The 23,244-nt window shown below is 49.6% G+C and overlaps 3 protein-coding genes across 4 annotated transcripts; 2 read left to right on the top strand and 1 right to left on the bottom strand.

Moving 5' to 3' along the window:
* The first annotated feature begins 236 nt into the window (after positions 1 to 236).
* LOC112891425 (inactive leucine-rich repeat receptor-like protein kinase CORYNE) lies at positions 237 to 4,277 on the top strand. Of its 2 annotated transcripts, XM_025958277.1 has the most exons (3): positions 237 to 1,986; positions 2,769 to 2,909; positions 3,504 to 3,638. In XM_025958277.1, exons 1-2 carry the CDS (start codon positions 995 to 997, stop codon positions 2,869 to 2,871), a joined length of 1,095 nt encoding a protein of 364 aa, XP_025814062.1. In that variant the 5' UTR covers positions 237 to 994; the 3' UTR covers positions 2,872 to 2,909; positions 3,504 to 3,638. The 2 variants fall into 2 exon arrangements, with proteins under 2 accessions (XP_025814062.1, XP_025814061.1); XM_025958276.1 differs by lacking the exon at positions 2,769 to 2,909 and having other exon boundaries at positions 255 to 1,986; positions 3,504 to 4,277.
* A 6,224-nt stretch (positions 4,278 to 10,501) lies between these two features.
* On the top strand, positions 10,502 to 15,608 carry LOC112892917 (auxin response factor 4-like). The gene is made up of 15 exons (XM_025960017.1): positions 10,502 to 10,701; positions 10,835 to 10,941; positions 11,037 to 11,132; positions 11,256 to 11,312; positions 11,410 to 11,568; positions 11,684 to 11,768; positions 12,007 to 12,097; positions 12,177 to 12,341; positions 12,490 to 12,609; positions 12,731 to 12,803; positions 12,883 to 13,051; positions 13,132 to 14,060; positions 14,451 to 14,641; positions 14,726 to 14,898; positions 15,215 to 15,608. Exons 1-14 carry the CDS (start codon positions 10,647 to 10,649, stop codon positions 14,859 to 14,861), a joined length of 2,433 nt encoding a protein of 810 aa, XP_025815802.1. The 5' UTR covers positions 10,502 to 10,646; the 3' UTR covers positions 14,862 to 14,898; positions 15,215 to 15,608.
* Positions 15,609 to 17,916: 2,308 nt separating this feature from the next.
* On the bottom strand, positions 17,917 to 22,516 carry LOC112895656 (aspartokinase 1, chloroplastic-like). Its single transcript, XM_025963637.1, has 13 exons — positions 22,067 to 22,516; positions 21,618 to 21,700; positions 21,495 to 21,535; positions 21,232 to 21,386; positions 20,486 to 20,635; positions 20,308 to 20,403; positions 20,014 to 20,130; positions 19,266 to 19,385; positions 19,089 to 19,181; positions 18,897 to 19,013; positions 18,629 to 18,745; positions 18,464 to 18,526; positions 17,917 to 18,356 (listed from the first exon to the last, which is right to left on the bottom strand). Exons 1-13 carry the CDS (start codon positions 22,454 to 22,456, stop codon positions 18,231 to 18,233), a joined length of 1,668 nt encoding a protein of 555 aa, XP_025819422.1. The 5' UTR covers positions 22,457 to 22,516; the 3' UTR covers positions 17,917 to 18,230.
* Between the last annotated feature and the right edge of the window lie 728 nt (positions 22,517 to 23,244).

The following is a 23,244-nucleotide window of genomic DNA, read 5'->3' as shown; positions in this document are numbered from 1 at the left end:
GTGCGTCGAGAAAAGTCTCGGCTTTTAGCTTTACGGCCTGGTTTGGAGACGTTTATTATAAATTTTATTAATAATTTTTTATTCAAATATGAGAATTTGTTGGTGAGACTTATATCTATAAGTCCCATAAATTCATAAACTCCTTCAAAAGATGCTTATAAATGCTTACAAAATTTATTTTCTATGGATCCTACAAACATCCTTCACCTTTTCTTTCCATAAGAGGTTTATAATCTCCTACAACCAAATATTATTTTGAGAGCTTATAATAAACCTCTATGTACGAGAGATCTATGGACTTACAATAAATCTCTTCAAACCAAACGGATCCTTACGCGCCCGCACCAATGCCACACTGCTCTGCTCTCCGAGTAACTTATTGCAAGCAGTGACCCTGGTTGAGCGAGCCAGCTTTGGATAATTCTTGCTCCCTGTCGTTTTGGTTTGAAGCTTTCTGGAGGGAGCAGCACACGGCTTCGGTATCAGTGAAGTGAGGGCCTGTAAGAGCTGAGAGTGAAGCGAGAGCAGAAGGGGGAAGTTGAGATTTCTGTCGCGGAGATCAACGCTTGCAGAGTGTGCTCCGTGCTGTGGCGAGTCCCGCTAATCTCGCTTGATTTCTTGGTGGTGGGAGGCGACAGGTGCGTGAGCCGCCTGCTTGGGAGGTGAAAGCAGGAGGCGTTTCTTCGCTGTTGTCTTTGTCCTGGTTCTTTTCGTCCGGTACTTCCCCTTCCAAGCTCCACGCCACTCTCGCCTTGGGCGGCTGCCTTTTCATCTCCCTTCTCGCCAAATTTCTGTGGGTAAAGATCACGAGGACCATGCACAGGTTGAAGGTATGCAAGTTCCTCGCTTGTGGTATCGTTTGCAACTCGTGTTCTTCTTTGATTTCCATGGAGGAAAAGTGCAAGGTAGGCGAGAAGTGAGCAGAAATTGGCATCCTGAGCCTCCTTTTCATCCTGAACATTGATCATTTTTCCCCTATCTCGCCCAAGGAATTATGCTTGTTTTTCCTAGCAAGTTTGGTTCTTGTATCATGGAGCAAGCAGTTAGGATGACGAGCAAGAACCCTACCAAAACCCCGCCGCTCCTGGCCACCCTTCTCCTCCTGCTCGCCTTCCTCGCCCTGTGCGCGCCCGCCTCCTCCCAGCCGCTCCACTCGGAGCCCATGCCCACCCAGTCGCCGCCACCCTCACCCACGCCACCGCAGTCCACGATTCCCCGCGCGCCTGCCGGCGGCGCCGCGCGCCTCCGCCGCATCGCGCTCGGCGTCCTCTTCGGCTCCATCTCCGGCTTCCTCCTTGCGCTCGCCTTCCTCTACGGCATCCGCGTCGCCATCCTCCACGCCAAGAGCGCGCCCGCGATCGTCAAGGGCCCTGTCTCCTTCACCCCGCAAATCTCCCCCAAGAACCTCCTTGCCGCGCTCCCCTCCGCGCAGCCGCTCGCCCATGGCCCCCATGGCAAGTATTGCAAGCTGGCCCTTGACAACGACCTCACTGTTGCCGTCAAGCGGCTCGAGGCGGCCAACCGCCCGGAGGAGGCCTCGCCGTCAATGTCCCCGAGCACATCCAAGTCTGACATGAGGAGGGTGCAGAGGCAGCTTGAGGCCCTTGCCCGGGTGAGGCACCAGAACGTAATGACCTTGAAGGCATATGTTCGCGAAGCTGACCGACTTTCGCTCGTGTATGACTTCATTCCTGGGGGCAGCCTCGAGGAATTGATGAAGAGGGTGAGATCACAGCAGGTCAGCCTCAATTGGGATGCCAGGAGCAGGATTGTTGTTGGAATTGCCAAGGGATTGAGGCACTTGCATTTTGAGTACAGTCCAAGGATACTCCATTGCAACCTCAAACCATCGAATGTGATGCTGGACGAAGGCTTTGAACCAATATTGACAGATTGTGGTATTGCAAGGCTGATTGCAGCAGGTTCAGGTGATCCAGAATTATGCAGTGGCCTCTATGCAGCTCCAGAGTGCTACCAGAGCAGCAGGTAAACATACACGCATTACCAGTTTCAGTTTTTTTTGTTGATTTGTTACCAGTTAAATCCCTGAAATATTCTGGCCCCCTCTTGGAATGCATGAATTTCAGAGCAAAGAGTCTAATTCTGGCAGGGATGATGAAAATGAAATCCCACATTCTAAGGGCCCTTAGCTTATTGTTGATACTTGATGATACAAATCAATACTTTCAGATTTATCATTGCCTTTACCATGGTATTGAATTTTAGACCGAAGAAGGAAATTTAAATTGAAGTGATAATCTTTTAGAATTTCAGCTCAATTTTACTTATGTAGCATTCTTGAATGCATGTTTATCATATAACATTCTCACTGCGTAGAAGGTTACCACAAGAAGAATGTGCTGTAGAATTTGAGCATTTTGGTGTTGGTTATTAGATGTCAACTGTTCTAGTAAGAATTTCGGGCCATGCAAATAACTGAAGGCATTTCATTATAGAAATATTAAGATAAAGGACTTGTGATGTATAGTATTTTCTTTTTGCATTGTCTAGTTTAGTTGACATTGTAGATTTAAAATATAATCTTCTAATGATTTTATCAGATCATACTTTACATCTGACATCTACATGGATATGGAGTGACACCAAAAGCATCCTAGCATCAATTTGGAAAACCTAGTGTCAGTTTGACAGATCTCCTGTCTGGCAAAACAAATATTAAGACCCTTTAGTTGCTTACTAGTTACTACTTCCATGTTGCATCAACGGAGTCCTTAAAAAAAAACTAATTCTCTTACCCCACTCGACAGTTCTCACTCATTGGCCTGTGGATGCTACCATTCAGTTTTCCAAATTACTATTAGTACTCTTCTTTATCTTGAAATGGTGAGAAGAGTAACAGAGAAGGTGTAAAGCATAAAAATGATGATTATCCCTTGGGCTTAGTGAAGGTATCCAACTTTTGCTTTCTGCGACATGAGAATCTTTACTTTGCTAGAAGACCTCCATTTGCCCCTGCCTTTGATACTTATGCTTTTCATATATTCCTGCATGAACGCATACAGAATACCGGCTGCTTCCCTTTTATTTTGTCCTAAAATTTTCATAACTATGCTTTTTCATTCGGACCTTCCATATCTCCATCAGAGAATAAATCCTTTGAGGATTGGCATTCTGATTCCGTCGTTCATATCCCACCCTCTTTTATGACATGCCAAGCTATGCCAGTAAAATTTCCGAGGCGTAATTCCTAAGCTAGTACTTTTACGAGAGTCATATACCTTTCTCAGAGAAAAAAGAAACAGACTCATTTATCGCAACTAAGGAGATGGATCTGATTAATGCTTTGTTTCAACCATGGTGGATTTTAAATCTACGCTCCTTGAGTTGGAAGTATATTGATTGTTTTGAATGTAATTGATCTTTTCTGTACAAGTACTGTGGTCGATTGTTTCCATATATTTCGTTTGTGGCGATTTAATACCATGATGACTTGCACGTGCTGGTGCCTCATCTCATATGAATTCAACTATTTGATGGTGCAGGTACACAGATAAGAGTGATGTGTATGCCCTTGGCATGATCCTGGGCGTACTGCTCACTGGGAGAGACCCAACAGATCCTTTCTTCTCGGGAGAAACTGGGCGGGGTGGCCTCCCCAGATGGCTCCGGCATATGCAGCAATCTGCAGATCCAAAAGAAGCACTGGATAGTAGCATCTTAGGAGATGAGGGTGAAGAAGAGGAGATGTTTATGGCCATTAGGGTTGCCATTGTCTGCCTCTCAGATTCGCCAGTCGATCGGCCATCCAGCGATGAGCTCGTCGCGATGCTAACACAGCTCCACAGCTTATAATCATCACAAATCATTTCTCGAGCGCTGCATATGTTGATCTTCCATCATGGCACGGCGATGGATCATGCTGGATCAACTCTAACTGTTGCACAGGTGACTGTGCAGTAGCTTTTAGTGTCTGGAGCTGGAGTGTCCAAGCCAGATGGTCCACAAGGGAAGCAACAGTTTCAGAATCACAAAGAAGCAGCAGCTGCTCCCTGCTGTGATTCAAAATGTAGCTACATGCTGGTGGTACGGTCGAGCTTCCTGGGTTGTTCATGTTGTGCCCATGAGTTGTGAATATGTCTTTGTAGAAAGCTCTGTGGCATGGATCTGTTGCTGTAAGCTGTAGAAGGATGTTTTTTTTTTTTGAAAACTACTGTAGAAGGATGTTGTGATGTTGCATAGAGACCCATCATGTACACCGGCTCCACCACTCTGCCTGTGACTATGATGCCCGGTATTTAACAGGCTGTTGGGCCCAACTGTTTCCATGGCATTTCCCTGCATCTCACATGTTTGCAAGTAGAGCACTGCTGTGCTCATGAACTGCTGGCCACTCACTGTGCTTGCCTCCATGTGCAACTTGTTCATGTAGACTCTGATAGACTCTTTGACTCTGTCTGACGCTGGAAAATAATAAGAATCCTATGTGAGGCCAGCCGGGTCATTGGTAAAATTATCTTCTTGTCCCTGGCTCTGGAGAGCTCCAAGCACCATTTCAGAAGTCTTTTATTGGCACCCAGCCTCTTTGTCTCGCTGTCTACCTCTACCTGCCCTGGCTGGCGGTGACTGCAATGGCCTGAATGGCATGGATGGGCCTTGTGAAAATGTCGAGCCCTGCACAGTGCAGCAGATCAGGATGGCAAGGCCTGCAGCGACGCGGCCTGTTGCCAGGACCGCTGCTAGGGTTTTCTGTGCAAGAGCAAAGGCAAAGCAAGGTGCTGCCAGTACAAATGTACATGGCCATGGATGCCAGTGGGCCAGGCGCGTAACACGAGAAGGGGGCCCAGTGCGAGGACGCGAGGGCATCGCACGAGAGAGAGAGAGAGAGAGAGTACAGCATGCATGCCGCATTGCAGGCTTTGCATGTGGGCACTGAAAGGAGCAGCTGTTCCCCGGTGGTCACCTTTCCTTTCCATTTCTCTTGGCAGCGGAAAGATGAAATAGTAGTAGGCACAGGGAAGGAACATGCGCTAAAGAAGGGACATGCGGCAGGAAAAAAAGAAGGGGGCTAGGGGACTCTTTCGACCTTTTCTTTCTATCTTTTTTTGAAGCTATACAAGGGCTTCGCTTCCCGAAACGATGCCATGAACTTACTGCGTGAATCGACTGTGTTGTGTTAGCAACATTTTGGTGCTGGGGAAATGCTTGGCATACCAAGCTTGGTTCATACAAATACGATGCTTAGCATCACTGATTTGAATTCTTAGTGCCTTGGTTTTGACAAATAGGTGGCTAGTATGTGTGAAAATTGAGCACTCGAATTTTGGAGAAAAAGATTGGGGCAATGCCCCAGCCATTTGTTGGATATCGTCGTACACAAAAGGGGGAAACGGGAGATGCGGAAGAGCGATATAATAATTGGAGAGACGGCGGGCAATGGGCCTGCCTAGGCAGGCATGAGGGCCCAAGCAGGAAAAGGACGGCGTGCCCGGAGTTCTTAGGCTACAGCAGGCCCGTGACTTGCCCTCTCGCTTTGCCGTGGGTTATCAGACTACGGCCTGTACGGCCCACAGAGACGCGTCCCGGCGAGAGAAGAGCTCCCCGTCCGTCCGATCCGCAGCTGGACGGCCCAGATCATCCTCACCCCCTCTGTATTCACCGTATACCCACACTGTGTGTGAGAGAGAGAGCACGGGCATCATCATCGGATGCGCCAGGCCGAGCCTGTCGGGCCGTATGGTCGCCGAGGTGAGTGCCGCCTGATGAAACTTTGACACGTGTGTACCCGGTACTACTCCTGGGCTCTCCCGCAGTGGTGGGGTGGGCCGTCCGCTTGTTCTCTCCCTGACGCGGGGCGTGCTTGCAGGTGGGTGGGCCGGCCTCGTCGCCGATTACGATCAGATCGCAGAAGATCAGATCAGATCACATCGGGTGTACGCGTACGTATGCGCCGCCATTACTACGGCGACAGCGATCCGGCGTACGTACATGCGCCCGGCGACCTTGGTGTACGCCGTACGCGTATATACGGTGTATGCTCGGGGTGCGGTCGTCCTCCCGGCCCGGCGACGCGGTGTACGTGGAGAGAGAGAGAGAGAGAGAGGCCACAGCAGGGTCACTCGCAGACGTCTCGATCGGCCTGCCTGCGCGCGCACGACGCGTCGTCGTCTCCTGTAGCTGTAGCAGCAAGCGGAGGGGAGGAGAGGAGGGGGCCGGCACGGGCACGGGCGCGGGCAGGCGTGCGACACGGCGCCACGACCTGTCGGCGTCTGTCTCTCCGCCACCGTCCTCCTTGCCCCCCTCTGCTCTCTCCTCTCTCCGGAGATCTTCTGGCTCGTTGCTCGGGCCACACGGCGCTCGTATCGCATCAAGATCTTCCTACTGTATTTCTACAGCTTTATTTTCTTGTTGACTTGTTGTTTCAGACACGCCCGGATTCCAGAAATGGATTCCCTCGTCTGAGTTTTGTTTTGTCTTTGTGCTTGTGCCTACTATAGAAGTTACGCGTGTAAACCTCTTGCTTTGGGGGAATGGTTTTCCGTAATGCTCTGCTTAGTAGGAGTAGCAGGTGGCGTTCCTCCTTTTCTTTTCTTTTTTTTGGAGGAGACTTTTGTTCCTCTGGACGGGAAACACACGGGGGACAGCGACCACCAGCACGCGCGTGGTTTGAATGTTCCTCGCCCTCGCTGTGCGTTTGCGTGGGCATTTCGGAGACCCGGTTTGGGTTTTCACCGGCGCCGGAGGCAGCTGTCCTGTGAAACAGACAGGTACTCTACTGTTTTGGCTGTAGCTCCCACGAGCGAAGGTCGGTTAGAGTCAACTCTCAGCGTTCCTCACGGTCACACTCCCTGACTAACCTTTTATGTAATGCTAATTCCTTGGCAGAGTCGAATTTGACGGTGGCATTTCCACGTTGCTTTCAGGCATGGCAGTAGCGTATTCTGAAGCATACGAGGTTAGTGCTCCTCCTCCTCGTAGCCTTTTACCTCGGAGTGACTAGGCAACCGAGACTTCGTTTGGACTTCTGCTCGTTCAGATCCCCCCCACCCACCCCAAATTGCTGTGTGTTCAGTTCAGATAGTTTCTTCGAGCTGAGGTGCTGCAGTTTCGCCCTGAAGAATGTTAGCCCTAGGCATGGGCGCATCTCAAAACCCGGGGGACAAGAGAAGGAAGCGGTCAAACGGAGGAGAGGTGTGGAAAACCCGATGCGCTGCCGATCGGAAGAGGTGGGCATCGGGACGAGCCCTAGCAAACTGCAAGCGCTCCCAACCACGACCACACTCGCTAGGATCCACCGGCAGAGACAAGAGCGGTGGTCGCCGTTCCCGGCTCGCCCATTTCTTCCTTGTTTTTTTTTCTCCGGAAATATATGCTGATCCCGCCGGACTGCACGTTCTTTTATCTAATCTTTTCTCTCTCTTTTTCCTTTGGATTTGGAATGAAAGAAAACATGTCTGGTCTACAGGGGATTATAGTTTGTCGGGGCGTCTCCACTATCATTTTGTCAGCATCGGTTTCGTCTAATTAATTAATTAATTAATTAGGTGATGGCTAAACCAATGGAGACTGCCGGCACTGGGTTTAGTATAGTAGCGTGCGGTCGAGGAGTCCGAGTCCAAGCAGCGTGGTGGCGGAGGTTAACAACTTAACATGGCTGGCTGGGGTTAACTTGAGGCACCGTACAAAATACGGAGACCAGCCACGGTCCATCCAATGGCCGGGCTGCATACGTGCCCGCGTCCCTGTCCGACGTGGCCCTGTCGGCTGAGCTGGAGGGACAGCCCGTGCCATGACTCTCCTGTAGCTTCACCGCTGGCGGCGACGCCGAAAGAACCAAAGAAAGAAAGCTGCGGAGGAAGAAGATGAGAACACGGTCCTGGGCGTGTGCTAGCTTCTGGATCCGATCTTCTTCTGCCGTGCCGACCGGCTACCGGACGGGGAGGAGGAGGTGGTCAAAGTAGGCGCGGAAATAAAAAAGAAAAAGGGCGGGCAGGGGCAGCGATGATATGGTACACTAATCAACGGACCGGACGGATTAATTAATTAATCAGTGATGGATTCCTTGGATGCAGCAGTGCAGGAGCAGTACTAGTACCTGTGGTGGTAGGCTAGGCGGCAGGGTTAGGTCTTCACGTCGGGAGGCGATGATGGCAGACTAAACCAATGCTGGAGCACCAGCTGTTGTTAATTAGTAGTAGCACCAAGTAGTGGTAATTATCGTCGCTAATGACCCGGTAATGATGACGGCGACGAGGCCACGGGAGACAGCGCGGGCGGCCTCCTCCTACCTAGGATCATTGCCGCGGCGTCCATGTGCGCGCCCCGCGGAGGCGGAGCACGTCAGGGGTGGGGCCGGGGCGCCAGCCGGATGCCGCACAGCCACGGGATTAGTTTAATCCGCGCGATTAGGAGGCGGGATTAGCCGATGGGGATTAGATTAATGGATGGATCGGGAGGATGCCGAGACGATGCTGCTGCTGCTGTCACTGTTGCCTCTGCTCTGCGATTAGTTTATTGGAGGCCCCCGGCGACGGGAACAGGAGCGCGCCCCGCCCCCGCGTGCCGTCCGATGCCGCGACACTGCCGCGCCTGCCCCCGCCCGCCCGTCGCCGTCAGCGGCCGCGGCCGCGGCCGGCCCGAGCCCAACCCCGCCACTTTCTGTTCCTTTCACACCGCAATTATTGCCGCCCCCCCCCCCTTTCCCTCGCCGTGACGAGCATCCAAATCCCCCATCCTACTAATTAAACAAACCCTCATCAGCGATGAGGTTGCTATTTGTTAATCTCGCCTCTCGCCTCTGCGCTGTGTTGCGTTGGTGATGGTGCGCTCGCACGCGAGCTGCGCTGCCTTTTCCTTTGTTCGCCCTCTCCACTTCATTATGCGCTAATAATACTATCCAGAACCAGAAAGAAATGAAGAAAGCGCTGGCCACATATCATTGTCGCCATTGCTCTCCGATAGAGTAATTTGCAGGCACAAAGCTGGGCATGGTTATCTCCTCTAAGCCCCGGGCCCCACCGGCTTAGAGTAGGGGAACAGTACCATCAGCAAGTGGAGCACGAGCGAGGTGTCCTCGTTAATGCCCCCCATTTATGCCTCTTTTCCGCCCAGGAAAAACAGTACGTGTAGGACTTTGGCTGCCAGGCCAGGCGGGCGGGCAGGGTCGTCGCCTAATGATTTCCGTTTAGGGCCTCGCCCTGCCTTGCCTTTTATGGGCCGCGATAAAATAGCCTTGACCTTGCTTAGCCCTTCCAAATCAAGCTGTGCTTTGCTTCGCCGGAAATCCAACCTTTTTTTTTTCTTTCCCCTTTGTTTCTTGGTACCCGCATCCATCGCCCGGCCGGAATTCCACCCCAGGGTGCGGAAAAGAAAGCCATGGCCGAGCTAACCTAACCCATCATGGTGCAGGAAAAAGAGGGGGCGCGTTAGCTACCAGTCCATTCGCGGGATAAAAACGCGACGAAAGGGAGCGCCACTGGTCGCGAAAATAGAATGCCCGAGGCGCCTCGAGTCTTCCCCGTCCATTTCCGCCACCGGAAAAAATCTCGTGTTTTTCTATAAAAAAGAGCGGTATTAATGTGGGCTAATAACTGGAGGAGCGACGTGTCGTCCGGACTTTGGACTCGCCGCGTGTCAATTCTCGATGAGCACATTCAGCAATGGCCCCCCGTCGCTTTAGGATTTTACTGCCTCCACGACTAAACTAAAAAAATCACATGTGTGTGATGAGTAAGGAAAAGCAACGAGATTTCATGACCCGTTCGTTTTTTACTGTGCCGTTAATTTCACATCAAGCTTCCTCGTAACGTTTAGCAATAAGACGCCATTAACGAGACCTTGAAGCAAAGCCAGGGGGAGGCGCGAGTGGGCCTGAAAAGCCACAGCACACAGAAATGAATGCCCATCGGTTCATGTCCGTCGTGGCGACTTTTAACCTCGGCAATCTTATTTGTTATTCGTCGAGGAAAAAGAAAAGAAGAGGCAAAACCAGCGGAGCAGGGGCGGTGCAGCGCAGCGCAGACTACAGAGGAGCCAGGGCAGGCACTGTTGTGGCGTAGGTGTCCATTCTCCAATGAATTGCGCTGCCTGCTAGCCGGGTGGTGGTGGTGAGGTGCGCGGCAGCGGCCGTCGTCAGTGCTCTGCTGCTGCTGCTGCTGCACAGCACTGCACCCACCACCTCCCTCCAATCCAACCCATCGCTGCTGCAGGCCGGTCAGACCAGACAGCCGCGCACACGCAAGCACAGCCCCGGGCCCGCCCGCAGAACCCGGCCGGTCCGCGCGGGCCGAACCGGTGGTCCCCCCTCCCTCGCCGCCCGGGCGGGCGAGAACGGGAAGGGCGTGAGCCAGCCAACGCGGTCGGGTCACCACTCACCACCGGCTCTCGGCTTTCTTTTTGTCCGAACGCCGCCGCGCCTGCCTTGCACTGCTCGCCTCTCTCTCCTCCGCTCCGCTTGTTCCTATCTCTCTCTAGGATTGAGAGCAGCCTCGTGGGTGTGTCTCTCTCTACTCCCTACAAAGAGACCACACCAAATCCCCCTACCCCATCTCCTTCCTCCCCCCACAAAAACATTTCTCCCCCTTCGGCTGCTGCTGCCGCTGCCTCCCCCTTTCCGCCTGCCTTCCCCCCTTTCCCCCTCCCTCCTTCTAGGGTTTCCCCCGCCGCCGCCGCCGCCCGATCCGAGGCAGATGCCGCCCGCAGCCATGGCGCCGCCGCCGCCGCCCCAGGCCTCGTCCAACTCAGGTACGCGCGACCCCCCCACGCCCAGATCCGGTCAGCTTCGGTGGGCCGCTGGGTTTTTCTGTCTCTCTTCCGCTCGTCGTCTCAGGCCGGGCTCCTCGTGCTCTCGTGCTGATGGGTGGCTGTGTTCTGGCAGGGGATCCGCTCTACCCGGAGCTCTGGCGCGCCTGCGCCGGCCCGCTCGTCACCGTCCCGCGCCCCGGTGACCTCGTCTTCTACTTCCCGCAGGGCCACATCGAGCAGGTACTCGCCTCTGCTTCAACCCCCTTCCTCTGCTCGCGCTGGTGCTGGTTTGCTCTGTTCTGGGCGCTGATTTGGTGCTGTTCCGGGACTTTCAGGTGGAGGCGTCCATGAACCAGGTCGCCGGAAACCAGATGCGCCTCTACGATCTGCCCTCCAAGCTGCTCTGCCGCGTGCTCAACGTCGAGCTCAAGGTTCCTCCTCCTCCCGCTGTGTTTTCCCCCAATTTTGCCGCCAATTCTGTACCTTGCGCGCCTCTTTTCTATGTGGGGAGCAATTTCGGTCTGGATGCTCACATGCTCTCCCAATTTTAACAGGCGGAGACGGAGACCGACGAGGTCTACGCGCAGATCATGCTCATGCCGGAGCCCGAGGTAGTCTACTGACTCGGGCGGTCTATTTTGGGCGTGTGTTCGAGGAATTTTTTCCTGTTCGACCAGATGCTTACTTGCGCGCGGCTTGCTCGTGCAGCAAAACGAGGCGGCGGCTGAGAAGGCGAGTTCTGGGTCTCCCGCCACGCCGAGGCCAGCCGTCAGGTCCTTCTGCAAGACTCTCACCGCGTCCGACACCAGCACACACGGTGGCTTCTCTGTGCTGCGCCGCCACGCCGACGAGTGCCTCCCTCTCCTGGTGTGTGTTCTCCACACCCTGTGGATTTCCTACTAATAATAGAACTAGAGATGCATGTGTTTCTGCTTAAGATTTGTCCAATTCGGTGAGCTTATCATCTTTGTTTGGTCGGCAGGATATGACCCAGTCACCTCCGACACAAGAGCTTGTGGCGAAGGATCTGCATGGCATGGAGTGGCGCTTCCGGCACATCTTTCGTGGTAATTTAGGCTCCTCACCTTGCAGTAATTCATTCCACCTTTTCCGCTAGTCATCTATGCTTTGGGTTTGTTCGATCTGTTGCACCTTTACTTGTTATTGTCTTGTGTGATGTCTACTTGTTCAGTAAATGTAATTTAGCACAGCCAAATTTTCACTATGATACAATGCATCTGTCAACTGAAAACCTTGTTCATGTACTTGATGTTGATCATCGATACCTTTGTGCAAAATTGTCAGGGCAACCCCGGAGGCATCTCCTCCAGAGTGGCTGGAGTGTGTTTGTTAGTTCTAAAAGGCTTGTTGCTGGGGACGCCTTCATTTTCCTCAGGTCTGTTGTTGCTTCCTGATCATCCAGCATGATAGCAATTCTCCAATCCAGTGCTAACTTTCTGTTATGCCTTCTGCAGAGGAGAAAATGGTGAACTTCGAGTTGGTGTTAGGCGGGCTATGAGGCAGTTGTCTAACGTACCTTCTTCAGTCATATCTAGCCAAAGCATGCACCTCGGAGTCCTTGCAACTGCATGGCATGCCATCAACACTAAATCCATGTTCACTGTGTACTACAAACCTAGGTATGCTGACATGTCTGCGACAAACTGATTACATTTCTGAGACAAATATACTGACTTATCTTAGTTATCTTGCATGAAATTGCAACCCACAATTTGTTCTAACTAAAGATAGTGAACCATGTGTCTGATCTCTAAATGTCAATGCTAGGACAAGTCCCTCAGAGTTCATCATACCATATGATCAGTATATGGAGTCATTAAAGCACAATTATTCTATTGGGATGAGATTCAGGATGCGGTTTGAAGGGGAAGAGGCACCGGAGCAGAGGTAATTGCTTTATTGGCCTTCTGTACTTGCGTAGTTTCTTGTCATCTGGTCTCCACATTATCCGTGGGGGTTATTTGCAATTATTCAAAGTAACTATTTGTGATATATTGTTATCTTGTAGGTTTACTGGTACTATAGTTGGGTGTGAAAATCTTGACCCGTTATGGCCTGATTCCAGTTGGAGATACTTGAAGGTAACTTCTTGTTTAATTTTTACTATCACCATTGTGATCTTAACTCTTGTGCTTATGGAGGATTGTTTTTTGTTTTTAGGTGCGCTGGGATGAGCCTTCAACTATCCCACGCCCAGATAGGGTATCTCCGTGGAAGATAGAGCCTGCTTCATCACCTCCTGTTAATCCCGTTCCACTTTCTTCTAGAGTCAAGAGACCTAGACAAGCTCCTCCACCTTCACCTGAATCATCAGTCCTTACAAAAGAAGGCAAGTTTAAGATCATTTCAGTATTAAGATAAGAGTAAGGATGATGATAATGATTTTTAAATCATCTGTGTAATTTGCAGGTGCAACTAAGATTGATATCAGTTCTGCTCAAACACAACAACATCAAAACTCGGTCTTGCAAGGTCAAGAGCAGATGACCTTGAGGAACAACATGACTGAAAGTACTGACTCTGATGCCACTGTTCAGAAGCCTATGATGTGGTCGCCATCGCCCAATGGGAAAACCCACACTAGTTTTCAGCAGAGACCCTCTATGGATAATTGGATGCCACTGGGAAGGCGTGAAACTGACTTCAAGGACACCCGTTCGGCTTTCAAGGATGCCCGTACCTCCTCTCAATCATTTGGAGATACCCAGGGGTTCTTTATGCCAACTTTTGATGAGAATCATCACCGTCTTTCTTTCAACAATCAGTTTCAAGACCAAGGCTCAGCTCATCGCTTTGCGGACCCCTACTTCTATATGCCTCAACAACCTTCTCTGACTGTTGAATCAAGTACAAGGACGCAAACCGCAAACAACGAGTTGCGTTTCTGGAGCGACCAGAATACGGTTTATGGTAATACAAGTGATCAACAGCAGGGTTTCAGATTTGCACAAAACTCATCAAGTTGGTTAAATCAGCCATTCACCCAAGCTGAACAGCCACGAGTGGTCAGACCTCATGCAACAGTTGCTCCATTTGATCTAGAGAAGGCAAGAGAAGGCAGCGGGTTTAAGATTTTCGGGTTCAAAGTTGATACCGCCAGTGCATCTCCTATTCAGTTGAGCTCTCCGATGTCTGCAATGCGGGAGCATGTCGTACAAACTCAACCATCAGCATCAGGGAGTGAATTGCAACCCGTGCAAACTGAGTGCTTACCTGAGGGGTCTGTAAGCACAGCTGGAACAGCAACTGAGAACGAGAAAAGCATTCAGCAAGCTCCACAAAGTTCAAAAGATATTCAGAGCAAGTCCCAGGGTGCTTCAACAAGGAGTTGTACAAAGGTACTTTCTTTTTACCTGTTCATGGTCATGCACTTGTCTGTACTGATGTTATTCAGTCTGTGCAAATGATTAGGAATGCACTATCATTTATTGGCCCATTCAGTAATTGATTCAATGGTTTTGTGGTATCTTTAGTGTTGCGGATTGTTATTGTTTGGGAAGAAAGAGATTAAACTTGATATGCTTGATGATAGATCCTTTCCTGTGTGCATGGATTATTTTCTTGTTCATTTATGTTTTCATGATCAAATAATGGATTTTGTTCCCATGTAGAATGCCTTGTTTTTACTGTCATAGTTTTACATATTATAATATTGCATATTTGTGGTAAATACATTTTTCTGGAGGTCTGTCCTCTTCAATTTACACTCCGCTTTCAATTGTCTCCAGGTTCATAAGCAAGGAGTTGCACTTGGCAGATCCGTGGACCTCTCTAAGTTCAGTGACTATGATGAGCTCAAAGCAGAACTAGACAAAATGTTTGAATTTGAGGGTGAATTGGTATCTGCTAACAAGAACTGGCAGATTGTTTATACTGACAATGAGGGTGATATGATGCTTGTGGGAGATGACCCGTGGGAGTAAGTCTTTTATCTTAGGGCTTGCTTGATAAGCATATGAGCTTTTGTTCCAGTATTGACATGGTTCATTGTTTTATTGAACAGTGAATTCTGCAGCATAGTGCGCAAGATCTACATTTACACAAAAGAGGAGGTCCAGAAGATGAACTCGAAATCATCTGCCCCGAGAAAGGAAGAACCTCTAGCATCTGGTGAATTATGTGTGGCCACAAATGAGTAGGACTTGTCTACCTGCGGCAAGCAGTTTAGATAACTAGGTAAGCCCACCATGTTGGTCCTTAATATTTTGTGCTGTCGTATTTATGGCAAATGGTTTTCAAATAATTAAAGAAACATGTATAAGAAAAGAAAGATGACATGCTATTGTTAGCGAAGCCAATTTTCTTGGAATGATAAATTTATAATATCTATGAATGCATTGTTATATTCGTCGTGTAGTAAGCGTAGCTCTTCACCTGGTGCCCTTACAGCGACTTGATTCTGAATGCTTGGTCACCTGATACCTGCTGTTTTGCCATGATAAGCTGCACCGAAAGGGACTCATCTTTCAGTTGTGGCTTTTGTTGTCTGTAGGTCGTGTGAAGGAAGCTGACGATGCATGACGAGGAGGGTCCCCGCCAAGTAACACCTCAAATCTTTTGCTTGTCTGTTGAAACCCATCCCATCCGTTTGGGTTTAGTAGGCAGTGTAGACCTGTCCATTTACTCCCCCCCGGTTTGCTCCTGGCAGAATGTTTAAGCGCCAAGGTTATCATTATCGTTATTGCTGATTTGCTCGCCCCCTTTGGATGTAAATATTTATCGATCCAGTCCAGTAGTAGCAAGCGGTAGCAAGTACCTTGTATTAACCAGCTATTTGCGGCTTTTAATCCCTGTAAGCTAGCTCTGTAGCGTGAGATAAATGGCAAACACTGGTATATGTATGTCTGATCTTCTCACTGAATGTATTATAAGAGTTATAGAGGACCTCCCCTGCTCAGATGCTTGGTGCATAAATCCGTGTCGTTCACAAGCCACTCCCTCCATTGTCACGTGGCATGCATGACCGGGGGATGGGGAGTGCCGGAGGGAGAGGCAATTCTCTGGCGGGCCCCCTGGCCTCCCTTATCTCCTTGCCTGGTGGTGCCACGCCATTGTGCAGAGCAAGGATGGCAAGTCGAGGTAGGACTCTTGAGTTGTGGACACGAATCCGTGTCTGCTTTTGGTGTGTTTTGGTAATGGAAGAAACCACCGAAGTGTTGGTGGCGCCGAGCCATGCAAGGGAAAGGGAGCCGGCCCAACCAACCAACAAAGGTGTGGTCGACGCGGATCCTGCCTGCCTGCCTGCCTGCCTGCCTCCTCCGTGCTTGCGCCCTTGCCTCGCTCGGTCCCCGTCCCTCTCCTCCCCGCGGGAAAACAGTGTGCGGCGAGAAGGCAGGCGGCCGCTGGGCGGGTCGTCAACTCCTTCCCACTTGTTTGACCCGTCCACGTATTCGCGATCCCAGTGGCGGTTGCGCTGGCTCGGACTCGGAGGATGCGTGCGTGCACCGGCGCCGGCTCGCCCGGTCAACATGGCTTGGCTCCGCGCTGATCCAGCTCAGGAACGGCGAGGAGTCGCCGCCGCCGCCGCCTCCACTCCATCTGACGCGCCGCGGACCGGGCCACCGGGGCCGGGGGAGAGAGAGAGATGTTTTACCGGGACACCAGAGCAGAGCCGCGTAACGTGCCCGCCCTGGAAAGTGACCTCGCTTTCGCGAGTCTGTTTCGCACGCCGGAGGGAGGTCGAAACGTGGCGACGAGATGAGGTGAGATGAGATTCGCTGCACCCGGTCTTGTGCGCTGCCTGCCTCCATGCGTCCGGACGGGCGGGGCGTGCCAATCCTACGAGGGCAGCCGTGTGGAACGTGACGATCCTACCGAGCGTCGTCTGTCGGTCACTGCCGCGACCACGATCGTGGCTGTCGTAGCTAGCAGTGCTGCTGCAACCATGGCCTACCACGGGTGCAGCAGCCAGCGCAGCAGTGTGCCGCACCCAAGCCGGGACGAAGCTTTGACTGGGTACTGGACCCTGGTGGAATTTTTTTTCCCTTTTTTTTTTCTAAAAAAAGAAGAATTATTTTTTTTTGAAAACTAAAAAAAAAGAAGGATCAAAGATCTCGATGTCGATCCTCATCTACGTACTTGTAGCAGTTTGACTGGATCCGGGGGGCGATGATCCGGTGCGATCTGGTACGGTGCGCGCCCGGTTCTCCCTGTGGAGAACGCAGGGGGAATCATCATGACCTTGCGTCCTGCTGTACTGCCCCCACCCGGCCTTGTGCCTGTAGCAGCACGTCAGATTGCACTGAAACAAGATGGGATGCCGGAACTGACAGGACGGGCCCACCAGGCCCCACTCCGAGGCACATTTACACTGCAGTGCAGTAGGAGGCGTGGGGCTGCCGTATTTATGACGCCGTGGGCTGCGCTACTGGCCTACTGTAGTGTCGTCGTCACGCTGGGACTACGAGCGGCGGCAGCAGCAGCAGCCGCGGCAGCTATCACTGACTAGTTTGGGCGGTTGGATGGATCCGCCGCGTCGCTCTCTGGTAGCGGGCGGCAGAGGCTAGGGAGCCCAGGTGCCCAGCAGCCCAGCCCACCAAGAGTGGGGGAGGGAGGCAGGTGGGACCCGCGCCGCACCGCACCGGGCTGGGGCCCAACCGCTGACGCGGACGTGAAATGGATCTAGGCAGGCCGCAGGCCAGTCCAAGCGCGTGGCGACAAGGCCGGCTTTAATCGTCGTGGCCGGCGCAGGCAGCAGCTGGGCCCCAAGCCTTCGCCTACACTCCGCACGCCCACGCCTCGGGCGCCGTCTCTGACGACCTCGTTTTTCTCATGCTAACGACGACGGCGGCGGCGGCGGCGGCTAGCGGTTGGAGCAGCAGAAATGGCGTGCCACTGTGCTTGGACTCGCCGAGTCTTCCCTTCCTGTGGAGTCTGGATGGAGGCACCGACACTTTCGTGGACAAGAACACACCGGCTTGGGTTTACCGACCGATGCTGTAGCGAAGTGAATGCTCCGGAGCTACCCCGCCGGCTCTCCGGTCCGGCCCGCCGCCGCGCCCTGGGGAGGCGGGGAACGACCGGGAACCAGCGCCAGCACCGCATCTTTGACGCGGCTGCGCGCAGGAGACTACCGGACCGGCGGTAGTCGTCGTGGAAGAAACAAAACAACACGACCCCTCCAGTGTCGGAACGTGTTTGCTTGTTGCTGGTGTCATGGCCTCCTGATCTGGTACTTGTGCTAAACACTTCCAGTAGCGAACCCAGCACAAGCTCGACCGGAGCATACCATTACTTTGGCATTATTCCAAGCCATCATGAGTACAGATGGTGTTCATTCATGTGTGCACAAAAAGGTGCGTGCAATTACTGTTCATTGTTATCTGTCTCTAAGATCATGGAAACATTTTTGCTAGCCGCACTGGTGTTCATCCGAGTAGGGAACAAGAAAGCTGTGCTTTTACAGTCATTCAGTGGGAAGCTGACTGACATATACACGACGCTGTGCATGGAGATGGCAAAGTGGAGCTGATGCTGGAGAACATGCCGGAGGTGGCGGTCTGTATTCATCAACTCACGAGCAAATTCTCCACTTCAGCCTGTATCAGGACATCATCGTCCTCGAAGAACGCCTGATGGAGGGCTTTTATGCATGCCTTCGCCTCGCTGTCGTGAACTATCAGGGACATGTTAACCTGCGCAAGATGAAGGCATGGCACGTGTTGGAGGCAACTCATGAATACAACAAGCAAAAATTCACCAGTTTGCTTTGCTGTGATGAGTGTGGATAGTGAGATAGTACCTTGGATGCCCCTTGTGAGATCATCTGAACATTGACACCGCTTTTCCTGAGCACATGGAATGCCTGAAGATTTTATCAGATGGTTAGCGTGTGGTTTCTCGTATGAAAAGAGCAAAGGCAGGACAACCTAGAAACACTTATTTCCAAAATGTGCAAGTATTATACCTTTTCTAGTATGAGAGATGACCGTCGCACATTTCCGATGAGCGAAATTATTGCCCTATGCTGAAGTAGATGAACAATTGCTATTTTCTCAAGCTCTTCGACTACATTGTCAAGTTCCTAAAAGATTGATAACATTATTGAACAGAGAATTAGTAGCAGACATAGTATCAAACTCTTGTACTTCTACTTGCTATTTTTCCTCATGAATGAATGGAATTCAGCAAGAGTATAACTATTTGTCATCAAGCATGCAGATAGAAGCACTTGCCTGTTGAATAAGTTCCCTACTCCAGATCTTTGACGGATCGAGTGACACGGAAATGCTAACTTCGCTAGTAGCAACACAATCCACAGATATGCCTAGATCTTCAAAAATAGCAAATACCTGCTCACGCTCATACAAACAGATATAAGAATAATGAAATATGAGCAAACAATATTGGGTCAGTGCTCGACATACCCTTGCCAGAAAACCAAACTGACCAAGCATCCGAGTGCTCACTATGTCCAACATAGTGACATTTGACTTCAGCACTATACTAGTTAGTACAACCTAGTAGTGAAAAAAGGGGGAAAATCAATGCCAAACAGATGACGTGACAATAGCAGAATACACCTTAAGTAATATGATACACACCTTATCCATCTCTCTTTGTTTAGTAATAAGGGTACCTGGAGCTTTAGGGTTGTATGAATTCTTAACCCTAACTGGTATATCACCTTCTCTAGCAGGTCTCATTGATTGTGGATGCAAGACCTGCATTTGAGTGGAACAATTCATTATTAAACAACCCATAATAATGAACCCAAATTTCTCGTTTGTATTGAGCAAAGGAGTAACTAAGGCTGACATCATGAGCTTTATGGCAATTCATTACGATTAGTAATGCAAATGCCCACCGACGCTCCATATATAGCCTCAGGCGTGAAAAAGGAACAAAGTCATTCCATTTATGTTCCATTTCTGACAAACAACAGAAGGCATTCAATTTTATCTTCTGAACTCTTAATTGCACTAAAGAGTGTAGATGTAAGAAAGGGTTTTTAGCAGCCTTTTATTTTTCAACAATATGCAACTGAAAGATGCATTTATTCAGTGTGTTGAGAAGAATTATGACCGTCAAATATACTGAGTTCAAGTCCTGAAAGGATCCAATGAACATGAATTATTCAGTATCTACCATCATTGCAGTTCAGTTATCGAATCCTCTTCTTGAACAATCTTAAACACTCAAAACATTTTGTAGAAAGAATCAGTAGTTCTCAAAAGGAATTTATCACTTGTAGTCACAGTTCCATTTTAGAATATTCTTCCTTAACAATCTTAGTTACAGAAAATTTTCTTGGAAAAAGGTTTCCAATCTCCGCTTGAAATGAATGCATACCTGGGCACCGAAATAAGCAAGTTCCGTAGCCTCTTCAAATGTTAAATATGGAACAGTCTTTGCATTTGGGTAGATATTTGGATCACAAGTGAGTACACCATCAACATCCTTCCATACCTATCACAGGCATAGTACGCTTTCAGACCAGACAGGAAACGAATGGGTATAAGCAACAATTTACTTGAAATGCACATGTTAGCTTAGTGATGAACATGAATCAACTGTTGGCTCAACTTTTTGTCTTCAGAAAGAAAAATATGGTTTATTTGATATCTATTCAGGCTAAACATAGACCTGAATTTCTCTCAGTCCCAAGGCTTTACCAATGGTTGTAGCAGTCAAGTCACTACCACCTCGGCCTAAAGTAGTAACAGCTCCTGATTTCCAGCCCTGCAAGTGCAAGTAATGGCAGTTGTGATAGATAAGTAAATAAGTTGCTCCGTTACTGAATAGATTGTTTTTGATGAGATACCTTCCCAAGGAACCCAGTAACAACAGGGATTGCTGGATCCCGTATCCAGTCTCCATGAAGTCTCTTAGCAACTGCTGGATAAGTTGCTTCCAAGACATCCGCGTTACCAAAGTCATCTGTTGTTATGAAGCCAATATCAAATGCGTCATACTGCATAAGAGTTTTAAAATATAATTAACCAACATGAGTTTACATCAGGGCATAATGCAGAAGTTGGATACAGATGGATATATAGGGGATGTTGTATCCCAGTGAGACATTGGAGGAAGGAAAATCAAACAACGACCTATCTTCAATTTACAATGTTCCCTTCATATTGTAATCGAGCTCTTGAGAGTATGTTCATGGCAAATATTGAATCAGTCACACAAGTTTACAGTTACAACAACAACAAAGCCTTTTAGTCCAAAGCAAGTTGGACTGTTAGAGTAGGCGATGAAACACAAGTTTACATTCTAAATATCATAAAAATTCCAATGAATATTCTCCATGACAAAAGGAAGCAATAAATGAATCAGTACAAAAATGAGAAAATTCTGCAGAATACAAGTGGAATGCAACTAACAAAATGAGTTGAGACTTGAGAACATGAAATGATTAAGCAGTAAAAGATTCAGTGACTAAGCAAATTTTGAGGACATCCCACAATAGGGGAGGAATATCACAGCAAATCATGTAGGTTGGTGTCCTCATAACCTGTGAAGCGCATTGATTCAAGGTGATCAAAGGGAAATGTCTAGTAGTACCTGTCGTGCTTTGACACCAATTTTGTTCAAATAAGCAGCAAGGATCCGTGTGGACATGCACTCTCCAAATGAAACAAGGTAGTCTCTGGTTCTAAGTGTCAGCTCTTTCATCATTGCGATACCTTTCAAGAGTTGCTCCAGTTCATCCAGCATGTCTAAAAGTTCAGTACACAGCAAAAGGTAAACTTGTTATATGAAGGCCAGAAAGTTTTAGACATGCTGGATGAACTAGAAGAAGAGATTATTAATGTAGTGAGGTTTACCGTGTATTACCGATCTTTGCAGGCCAAGTTCATCCACAGTTCTGGATTGACAGTAAACAGATCAACATCAATTCAAATTGTTGCAAGTACTCCAATAGTAAACCGTCTGAAAGTTAGGCATACTTAATATGTAGATCTTTGATCGTGTTCCACTCTTCAATTTCAGAAACATGGATCACTCCACAACCCACTGCCTTCTCTCCAGCCTAAAACAAAGAACACATACTGCATCTCAGTGTACACATCAAACAATGCCCAGAATGTCCTGTAAGTTATCCTTATTCTCGAGGACATTGAGAGAGTAAATCCTGGATAAAGGTTAAGTACTAGTTAACTACATCTTTTCTTATAGCTATTGCTGATGGACAAAGAGAGTATTTAGCATCTACAAAGACCTTGGGTCCTTTATTAGTTGCAAGGAAAATCATTACTGAAAAGATGAAAACTTTACTTTAGGTGATTGAAGATTCTTCTTGATGCATTCATCCAGTGAACTTTGGCAAAGCAGGGAAAGATTGCACAGCTAAAGCATAAAGTGGAATCAATCAAAAGCAGTGAGATGCGATCAGTACAAGGAGCAGGAGGTTGGTGGTTTTCCCCATGGCAGAGAGGACGACGACGGGGCGCTCCTCGGGGAACGCCAGGATGAGGCCGGCCACCTCCTCCATCCTCGCGGCCGACGACACCGAGGTCCCCCCGAACTTCATCACCACGCTCAGCTGATCTCCCAATTCAGCTCCGGACCCTCCAACAACGGGAGCCCCAAGGAAGCCGTCCCCGTCGCCCCCTTCCCTGGCCCGACGGCGGGTGGAGCCGGCGACCACCATTGACAATCCTCGGGCACCGCCGGGCCAGGTCCGAATACCGAAGCGTGCCTGTCCTCGAACATGTCCCGCGCTCGCCGGAGGTATCGCTGGAACGAGGCGGCGCGGCGCGACCGCCGATCGCACTGAGGTCGCCATTTCTTGTCCCTTCTAGTCTGTCAGCCGTGGAGGACAGGAGACTGCCAAGAGAAGGCGGGTTTTCATGTTTACGTGATAAGGCCATAAAGGCTCCATCTCATTCAGATTATCCATGGGAGCTGATTATACAAGAGAAATGATTATGTAGCTCAGAGTAATTCTCTTTTTATTCTCTAGCGTAAATTTTTAAAATCAGGAAGGAGAATCACTTCACAAAATTAGGAAAAGCTACTTTTTCCAGCTCTTAGGCTCTTAGTTCATTTTACAAAATCACTTCATAAAATCAGCAGAGAATCACTTCTTAAAAAAAAATTATTTGGCAGAGTGTTTTCAGCAGAAAATCAGATCCGATAGCCCTGCCAAACGCACCCGTAAGTGATGGGATCCATTTCTGAACTATTTCAGGATCATATATAATTGAACTCAAATTGATGGAGCATTGATTCGCGATCACAGGGGTCCAATTACATGTTATATTTTGCATTTAAATGGTAATTTCGATTATCACACCTACCCCGGCTAGATGGATAGATGTGTTTAAAGTTTAACCGTTAGCCCTGCAGCTGCACTGCATATCTCGCTGTGGTCTTGGAGGGACATGGCGCAAGGCCAGAGCTGCATCCTGCAGGTTGGAGGCAGGCAGGGATCACGGAACCAGAGCAGTGAAGCAACCAATCCCTTTCCCAACACAGCCTTGAAAATTTATCAGCTATAAGCCGACCATCTAGTAGCCTTACACACCAGTCTTCACATGGGGCAGAGCTCATTCAACGGGCAGGCTTCACTGA

Source organism: Panicum hallii, chromosome 5 (assembly GCF_002211085.1).
Source record: "Panicum hallii strain FIL2 chromosome 5, PHallii_v3.1, whole genome shotgun sequence".
NCBI lineage: Eukaryota > Viridiplantae > Streptophyta > Magnoliopsida > Poales > Poaceae > Panicum > Panicum hallii.
This window is presented reverse-complemented; position numbering and strand designations above follow the sequence as displayed.